The 9,519-nt window shown below is 38.5% G+C and overlaps 1 protein-coding gene across 1 annotated transcript; it reads left to right on the forward strand.

The window, feature by feature from the left end:
- The first annotated feature begins 8,233 nt into the window (after positions 1 to 8,233).
- Positions 8,234 to 9,142, forward strand: Foxr2 (forkhead box R2). The gene has a single exon (XM_027432020.2). The coding sequence runs from the start codon at positions 8,234 to 8,236 to the stop codon at positions 9,140 to 9,142; it is 909 nt and encodes a 302-aa protein (XP_027287821.1).
- The last annotated feature ends 377 nt before the right edge of the window (positions 9,143 to 9,519 follow it).

The raw sequence follows: 9,519 nt of genomic DNA on the forward strand, positions 1-9,519 counted from the left end.
AGCTATCAGAGAAATGCAAATCGAAACAACTTTAAGATTTCATTGAACACCCATTAGAATGGCTAAGATCAACAAAACAAGTGCAAGCTCATTCTGGCAAGGAAGTGCATTAAGAGGAAGATTCCTCCATTGCTGTTGGGAATGCAAACTTGTACAGACACTGTGGAAATCAGGGTGGTAGTTCCTCAGGAAGGTGTGAATTGATCTACCTCAAAATCCAGCCATATGATTCTAGGGCATATGCCCAAAAGATGCTTCATCCTACCACAAAGATACTTGCTCAGCTATGTTCAGAGAACACTGCTCTGTTCATAATAGGCAGAAACTGGAGACAACATAGTTGCCCCTCAACAGAAGAATGGATAAGATATTTTACTCAGCCATTTAAACATGGCTTTATGAAATGAATAGGTAAATGGGTGGAACTAGAAAAAAGTCATTCTGAGTGAGGATTTCAGACCCAGTAGAAAAAATATGGTATGTATTCGTTTATATGCAAATATTAGCTGTCAAGTCAATGATGATCAAGCTGCAATCTGTAGAACACAGAGGGTATGTATAAGGTAAGGGGCTATAGAGATCAGATGGATCTCATTACGAAAGGCAAATGGAATAGTTATGGATGGACAGGGGTGAGCTGGAATGGGAGGATCAAATGAGAAGAAGCAGAGAGGGAGATGAGGGAGGGAACATGGGAAGAGACAACTAAAATTAAGAGCCATTTGAGGGGTAGTATGGTAACCTAATGCAGTAGAAACTTCCAAAACTATATACATATATAATGGTGATCTAAATGAAATAAACAAATAATGGGGGAGACAGAGGCCCAACTGGCCATCTTTTGTCACCAAATGAAGCTTGACAAGACTATAGGTTGCTCTCCACAAACTGACAGTAAGGTGCCATTGCTAAACACCTACACAACTCATTGAACATGGAGAAGTCAATCTGGTGCCTACATAGGGACTTCTCTCCTAAGTTCCAGCATCTTTGGTATAGGAAGGTACTCTGAGGACTACCAGACCAGAAATGTAAACACCAAGCTAGCTGCAAACCCTTTGGTCTACAATGGTGTCCTGCCCACAAGATATGCTAAAGCAATGGTGGCACAAAGCTTGTGTGGGTGGGGGGAGATAACTACTTCAATCTTGTGGGTCCTGGGAATTGAACTTGGGTCATCTGACTCAGCATCAGATACTTTGCCCATTGAACCATCTCACTGAGTCATTTCTGACATTTTTAATGACTATATATATATATATATATATATATATATATATATATATATGCATGCTCCTTTCTACATATATTTTAATATATCCAATTTTCAAATATACTAAGTAGATGGCTTAATAGTAGCATGGTTTTGGGAATGTATATATTATATAGTTGTTTTCTTGTTAACAAATTTTGTGTATTTTTGTGATGGGTTTTTAGTCTAATTTTAATTGAAACTTGATTTTTCTATTCTTATATACCTTTATTCATTAGTTTATGTGCCTTGTGAGGATTAATCTTGATTGTTACCTTCATTCAGAAGCAACTAAGAGACTAGTACTGTGCACTGTGTGTACTGGGTATTCTGTGAAAGCATTTCCAGAAAAGATTAACTATGGGGACTTCATCTTTTTAGGTGGTACCATCCCATCACATAGGCTTGCAATGAAAATGGAATAAAGTGAGAGAAGTGAGAAAGGCAGTGGAGTCCAGGCTCAAGCTCTCACTCTGTTTCTATTGGACAGTCAGTGGTGTTTCTCTCCAGCCCCCCTCTTCTCTCCTTCCTGACTTTTGGTATCAGTTTTTGAGAGGAACTTTTATAAGTTGGTGATACGAGCTAGAGAAAGTGTAAAACACTGTAAACTGAGTGTAATATGTAACAGAAGTGGGTTCCTAGATCAGAGTGTTTATGTACATATAGTCAGTGAAGACTATGTTTTTGAGGCTTTAGGTAACAAGCGCTGTATTGGGAACTAGACTAGAGGGCATTCAGTCTGGCAAAGAAGTTATATGCATTTTATCTTATACCCTAAGATTTTGGGGAAGACTGGGTTAAAAGGCAATGGGCTAATATGGCAAGGAAAATTTTATGGCATCCCAGCATTGAGCTTTGGAAAAGTTGGACCAACTTGCTGTTTTCCTAGAAAAGAGAAGCCTATTGAAGCTAAGAAAATTGTGGCTGCTTTAAGGATTAGGACTATTAAATGAACTCAAGTACTTTGCATCATGGCAATAAGAAAGATGACTTGAGGGAATCTGAGAAATTGGCCTGACCCCACCCATTTCCACATCAAGAATGCAAAGGCTTATTTTTTTTTACTTCACTGGAGAGAATTGGTAAAATCGGGTGCACCTATGGAACTATTCCCAGAGTTCAGCTACTCAGGCACAAAGATTTGTTTTGGAGGCTGTTGGGACCAAACTAAGTCTTTCTCCAAGTTGTTCTGCACATGTGTTCTTCCACAGTGACCAAAGTCTAACCATACTCCATTTCCTTCTAAAATAGTCGTGGTTGCTCCCTGCTGGCACTCCAGCTTTCAGTACACTACTAGATGTCAGGATGAGGACTCTGGGTCACTGCCACACTGTAGATTTCTGATTCCTGCTTAGTATTCAAAAGGTCAGCAAGTCAATGACTTCAGTTCTACTCAACAGTTTTGTAAAGTTTCTGGTAAATGAGGGTTTTTTCCCTTATATTTGAGATTTATTGTTGTGTGCAATGTATTTCTTTCTCTGTGTAACTTTATTCCTTATATGTTTTAAGCAAACAGGAGGGCTTTACCAACTATGTGAAAGCACTCTGCCAAATTGAACTGCCTGCTATATATGTAGACATTTGATATATGTAGGCTGTTGTGAATTTCCCTCTTGAGAATGACAAAAAGCAGGTAGTGTGGTGTGAACTATGTACTAGACCTAAGAGCCCCACACTTCTCTATGTGTTCGCTACATTTTTACAAGTCATTTAGTACCTATTACAAAACAAACTCTTGCACTAGGCTATGTGAAATTTGCCCTGGCGATAGCCATCTAGACAAGCTTTTCATTTGATTTAATTTTGGTTTTGTTTCACAGAATCTCCTTTGCTTATCCAGGAAGGTGACATCATACCTTTGGAAAAGAGGCAATAAGAGATAAAGGAGTCTTCGGCCTGTCTTATAACTGAAAAGGTATTACAAATAAGTTAGTACATAATTTTTAGGACTTTTGAAGTATTGGAATAAAATAAATCAAAATGTTTGTCTGAGACATTTGAACTCATAATGCAAAGTTCAAAGAACCTTCAAAATTAAATATTGAAATCAGTTCTCAAGAATGTCATGGTTTTCTCATATAGTCATTAAAACCTTATTTCAAGTATGATTTTTGTAAGAAACATTCATGATTAGGAGCCTATATTTCAGGCTAGAGAGATGGCTCAATGTTTAAAAACACTGCTCTTTTAAAGGACCCAAATTTGGTTCCCAGCATCCCTGCAGAGAGGCTCACAGTCACCTGCTACTACAGTTCCAGAGGCTCCAACAGCTTCTTCCAGCCTCCACAGGCACCTACACACATGTCCACTTACATGAATACACACACATATGTAGAAATAAGTAATAAAATGAATTTTTAGGGCTGGCGAGATGTCTCAAAGGTTAAGAGCACTGACTGCTCCTCCAGAGGTCCTGAGTTCAATTTCCAGCAACCACATGGTGGCTCACAACCATCTGTAATGAGATCTGGTCCCTCTTCTGGTGTGCAGATATACATGGAAGCAGAATGTTGTATATATAATAAATAAATAAAATCTTTAAAAAAATTAACCCATAAAAATGAATTTTTAAATTATTTTTAAAGAATCCATATTCTCTTCAAGAGAATAACATAAATGAGATCTTATATTTATGGAACTTCATATGTTAAACATTAAAATTAGGTATTGATATATACTATAATTTAACTTACACTATTTCATTTGATATCAGTGACCATTTGGGGTAATTTTCTTTTCTTTTCTTGTTCTTTGTTTTTTTTTCTAGACAGGGTTTCTCTTTGCAGCCCTGGATGTCCTCAACTTGTTCTGTAGACCAGGCTGACCTCGAACTCACAGATTCGCCTGCTTCTATCTCCCAAGTGCTGGAATTAAAGGTGAGGATCACCACCACCCAGCAGAGTGAGATTCTTATTATGCTTGTTTCATAAACTTAGAATGGCATGGCAGATATAAGTTGACAATAATTTATTCTCAATACCTACTACAATTTGTTACATACATGGCTTCAAACATAACTATAGTGTGCTCAAATTTGAATTCTGTTTTGTTTTTTTTCATTTGCTTGCTTATTTATTTATTTTGTGGGGAGGGGGATGTTCAGAGCACATATATACATGAAGGTCATAGGACAGACAACTTCATAGAGTCAATTCTTTCCTTCCATCATGTGAATCTCAGGGATCAGACTAATGTCATTGAACATGAAGATTAGTGTCCCTACCAACTGAGCCATCTCGCCAGCCTCAAACATTGTCAATTTTGGTATATGCGTATTAACTTCAATCCGAATGCTAGAAAGAGAAACTAATGAAAATAATAAATTTTTGTATATGCTATTTTGTGTCCAGCGACTTTTGTACACCGAGGGCAACTTGTTGCTATTTGTGTTTTGCTTACTGCTTAACTTTATTAAACTTGAATAGCTCATAAACTAGATGTTTGAACTATTTTAAACCACTTTTTCTTGGCCATGTAAGCATTGGTTATCAATTTGATGAACTGAATATCATAAAAGCTATAAACTGTAATTGCAAATTTAATGTGGCTTTTTGGAAACAAGTTAAATCAATTGGGTAGCATATTAAGTCTACACAAATACAACAATTAAAAATACATCATATACTTCCTCTTAAGCCTATTATAAGGTACAAAGACAGTGAGGTTAATTGACAGTGAGGTTAATTTACTGCTCTCTATTCCTGCCCTTGTACTTTTCCTCCTTCTTTTAATGTTATACTTGTTTTATTTTGATGTCTTTTCAGGATTTTACTACTTTTGAATTGCATTAACTTTACCCAACTACCTAGAAAACACATCTCAAACTTGCCAAGGTAAAAGAATAAGACTGATTTTACGGGTTCATAAATATTGAACTGTGTGTGGTGGGGTGGGAACCTTTTAATAACAGCATTTCATTTGCTATCTCTTAGAGCTGCTTTTTTGTTATTTGTTTTTATCAAAACTGAAGCATTCTTTCATTTATGCATGTTTTGTAATCGTCATTATCCTGACCTCTTACCATGTACCTAGTCTTTTAGCATTATTCAGATTTATCATTCATTATTTGCATTTCCTTATCACTTGAATAAATTTGTAGATAAGGGATTGGATCTTCTTTATTATTCTCTTCTTTAAAATATATTTTCGTCTATTGGATTTTTCTAGCTGATTAATATGGGTACCCATCAGTGTTTCTCATTCTTAGAAGTTCTTAGTTATGTGTGAATTAGAAACAAGAGTCTCTCTCTACAAGTGTGTGGTTTCTGATAAATAAATGACTCTTCTGCATGAATCAGAAAGAGGAAGCTCCTGCAGAATGACACAGCTCCAGATCTTGGGCATCTGGTTTTGAAAACAAAGATTGGACAGATTTACACATTCTATTCTTGGGCACCCTTGAACTTTACACAATTTATATATTCATACATAGTGACCATTGATATGGTGCTTGTTTTTTCTAAAACAATTTATGATTAACTCATTGCTTTTTCTATGTTCTTTCCTGCTTGGCTACTGACAGAAACAAGTATATATCTATGCTTGCATATGCTTAAAATAAATATTCTTGCATTGCTATATAAAAATAACAAATCTTAAATAACACGAAGTATTTGTTCTTTTACTAACTAAAGATAAAATTTTGTTATGGAAGCTCCTTGAAGGTGGTTTTCTATTCTTTTAATACCTCTGATATTGAAACAATTCAGGAGCCTTGTAACAGCGAATGGATTTCTGGATTTTTTTTTCATGACCTAAAACATCTGCTATCTCCTTTACCAGTCCTTTGGGTGAGAAGCAGTTTCAGTGCTTGGAAAGGGGTGGCTTGGAAAATGAAAGGAGCTGAGTGTGGTGGCTCACACCTTTGATCCCAGCAGAGACAGGGTAATGAGATATTGCACACAAGCTGCCAAGCCTGGTGACCTGAGTTCGAGGGGAAAGAGAGAACTAACTCCTGCAAATTGTCCTCTGGCCTCCATTTCTATGCTCTTGCATGTAAACATGTGTGCTCTCTCTCTCTCTGTCTCTCTGTGTGTGTGTGTGTCTCTCTCTCAATCTGTCTCTCTCTTTCTCTCTCTCTCTCTCTCTCTCTCTCTCTCTCTCTCTCTGTGTGTGTGTGTGTGTCTGTCTGTCTGTCTGTCTCTGACTCTCTCTGTGTGTGTCTCTCTCACACACACACAATAAATAAAATTTAAAAGATGAGTAGGCATTAGCTAGACCAAGGTACTTGGGGGTGTAGGACATTCTACACAGAAGTTCTTGATCAAAGGGACACAGGAAAGAGATGTGGTGAAAATCCTAGCAGGTTAGTGTTTCTGACACATGAATTATGAAGCAATGATGCTAAAATGATAACTATGTTGTAGGATACAGAAACAATAGAGATTAATATAGTGAGTAAAGGCACATGTTCTGCATAGCTTTGAAAGCCAGCTTCACCATTATCAAGCTGTGTGATTTACTCTTAGAAGTTTTTACTGAGTAAGGGGAGAAATATTGCTTATTTCATAGAGTATATTTTGGCATAGAGTTAAATCATGTAACATACAGCCTTCAATAAATATTGACAGCTCATACTATCATCATTATTAATTCTTTTTTTTATGTATACAACATTCTGCTTCCATGTTTATCTGCACACCAGAAGAGGGCACCAGATCCCATAATAGATGGTTGTGAGCCACCATGGCTGGGAATTGAACTCAGGACCTCTGGAAGAGCAGTCAGTGCTCTTACCTCTGAGTCATCTCTCCAGCTCCCATTATTAATTCTTATATCAGTGCAATAGGAAAGTCATTCTAAATTCTTTTTTAAAGATTTTATTTATTTATTTATTTATTTATTTATTTATTTATTTATTTATTATGTATACAGCATTCTGCCTCCATGTATATCTGCACACCAGAAGAGGGTACCAGATCTCATAACGGATGGTTGTGAGCCACCATGGCTGGGAATTGAACTCAGGACCTCTGGAAGAGGAGCCGGTGCTCTTAACCTCTGAGCCATTTCTCCAGCCCCCTTAGATTCTTGTATGAACAATATTTTCTCAGTAACTAGTGCCAGAAAATAGGAAAGCATAGAGAATTAGTGCCCTTTAGTAGTTGCCATGGTCATTTATTAGAACCTTTGTGATATAGTCCTATATTGCAGTTTTAGTGGAATCATATGCTTTATAGATTTTTTGAGACTGGCTAAATAGCACCTTCCTGCTTTTTCTTCTTGAAAATTTCCTTCACATTAATCTACATGAAAGGTAAGTTCTCACATGATGTAGCAAACCTTTGATGGTGCAGTGTTTATAAAGTATAGCTTAGAAGCCTAGCCTAGGAAGACAAGCTGGAGAAGTAGAATTCTCAGAAGAAGACTGAAAATAGCATGAGTGTGTGTCTAGCAGACAGTCATCTCATAGGTACACTTATATTCTACAACTCAGTTTTGTGCCTACTTTATATAATACATTGAATGAGTTCAGCAGGCCATAGTATTGTGGAGGGCTAAGAAAAGGCTATAGATCCAGCTGTCTTATATTTATTTAGGTATACAGTTCCAAATATTCTGTAAATGTTAGTTCCCATATCTGTGACATAAGGTTAATGACATGCATCCTGTTATCTTACAGAGCTATCAAAACACCTTTTGTGATCAACAGTGAGAAAACACTTGGAAAAATTGGTTAGCAATTTTTCCTACTAAAATGATCTTCTGGGTTACTGTTTTGAGCTGTGTTCCAGAAAACTGAGGCTTCTCTGAGACAGACTTCTGATCTGTGGAAGGAGTGTCCTTGTTTAGGCACTTCCAGCAGCCCTAAGGATAGATTGCACTACAGCTGAGACATCTTGGATTAAATACTGCCCTAGCAAAAAAGAAAAGAAAAGAAAGAGAAAAAAAGAAAGAAAGAAAAAGAAAAAAAGCTTTACAAAGTGCCAGAGAGACTTTTATCAGTTTGGAAGTTTTTCTTCGTCTGTCTCTCTAGTAAAGATGGATGTAAAGCTAAAAGATCGGGACTTCTGGTACAGTCTCCATGGTCAAGTCCCCGGGATGCTGGAATGGGACATGGGGAATGAATTTTTCCTGCCTTGCACCACAGATCAGCGCCCTTTCGCAGAGCAGAGTCTCGCAAAATACAAAATCCAGCTACTAAAGCCACCAGCACTGCCTCAGGAGAGGAAAGCCAATACTGATGAAGATGACCCTCTCACTGAACCCAGCTTGTGGATGTGGGTGAATCCCAACATTGTGTGCCCCATCAACAGCAACGAGGCTCCAAATCCCAGTCACAAAGTTCAGCCAAGTGTTCCAGTCCCAAAGACTGATGAGTCTGCCTTCTTAGGGGCTCAGAGAGTGATGCAATCCCTGTCTGTTCTCCACACTGAGCATTGTCAGCCACAAAAGCTGTCCGTTTCCTCCAGTGACCCTGATTTCATAAATGAGGAGATTGAGGAACAGGAATGCACATCTTCTAACAGATACCCCAAGAAGCATACACTGCACCATGGCCCACACCAGGACAGGGAGTCCTGGCCACGCCCTCCTCTCAACTACAGCCATCTAGTTGCTCTGGCATTAAAAAGCAGCCCTTCCTGTGGCCTCAATGTGCAACAGATCTACAATTTTACTCGACAACATTTCCCCTATTTCCGGACAGCACCAGAAGGCTGGAAAAACACCATTCGCCACAATCTCTGCTCCCTGACCTGCTTTGAAAAGGTGCCAGTTGACATGGAGGAAGAGCAGGATGACAAACCTCGCTCTTTCATTTGGAAGCTCACTGATGAGGGACACCGCTTCTTTCAGGAGGACACCCGTGTCTTGGCCTGTGCTCGAAGGGAGAGCATCAAGCAGTGTATGCGCCAACCAGAGCTGATAGACCTCCTCTTTCATCTTTAATGTTTCCTTGTGTGTGTGTGTGTGTGTGTGTGTGTGTGTGTGTGTGTGTGGTATGTGGAAGTATGCGTGTGCATGCTTATGTGTGTGGAGGCTCACACATAAGGTTGACATCAAGAATTTTCCTCCATTGCTCTTCCACCTTATTCTTCGAGGCAGGGTCTTTCAGTCAAACCCAGAGCTTATAGATACTGTTAGTCTTACTAGGCAGCTTGCTAGGGTCCCGTCTCTGCTTTCTAAGGCTGAGATTGTAGGCAGCTCCTCATGCCCACTCAGTTTGGCTCTGGGGATCTGAACACAGGTCCTCTTGCTTACATGGCAAGCACTTTTAACTGCTGAGTCATATCCACAGCCTCCTCTTTCATTTTTGAAGTCCAATT

The sequence above is a fragment of the Cricetulus griseus genome, chromosome X, assembly GCF_003668045.3.
Source record: "Cricetulus griseus strain 17A/GY chromosome X, alternate assembly CriGri-PICRH-1.0, whole genome shotgun sequence".
Lineage (NCBI taxonomy): Eukaryota > Metazoa > Chordata > Mammalia > Rodentia > Cricetidae > Cricetulus > Cricetulus griseus.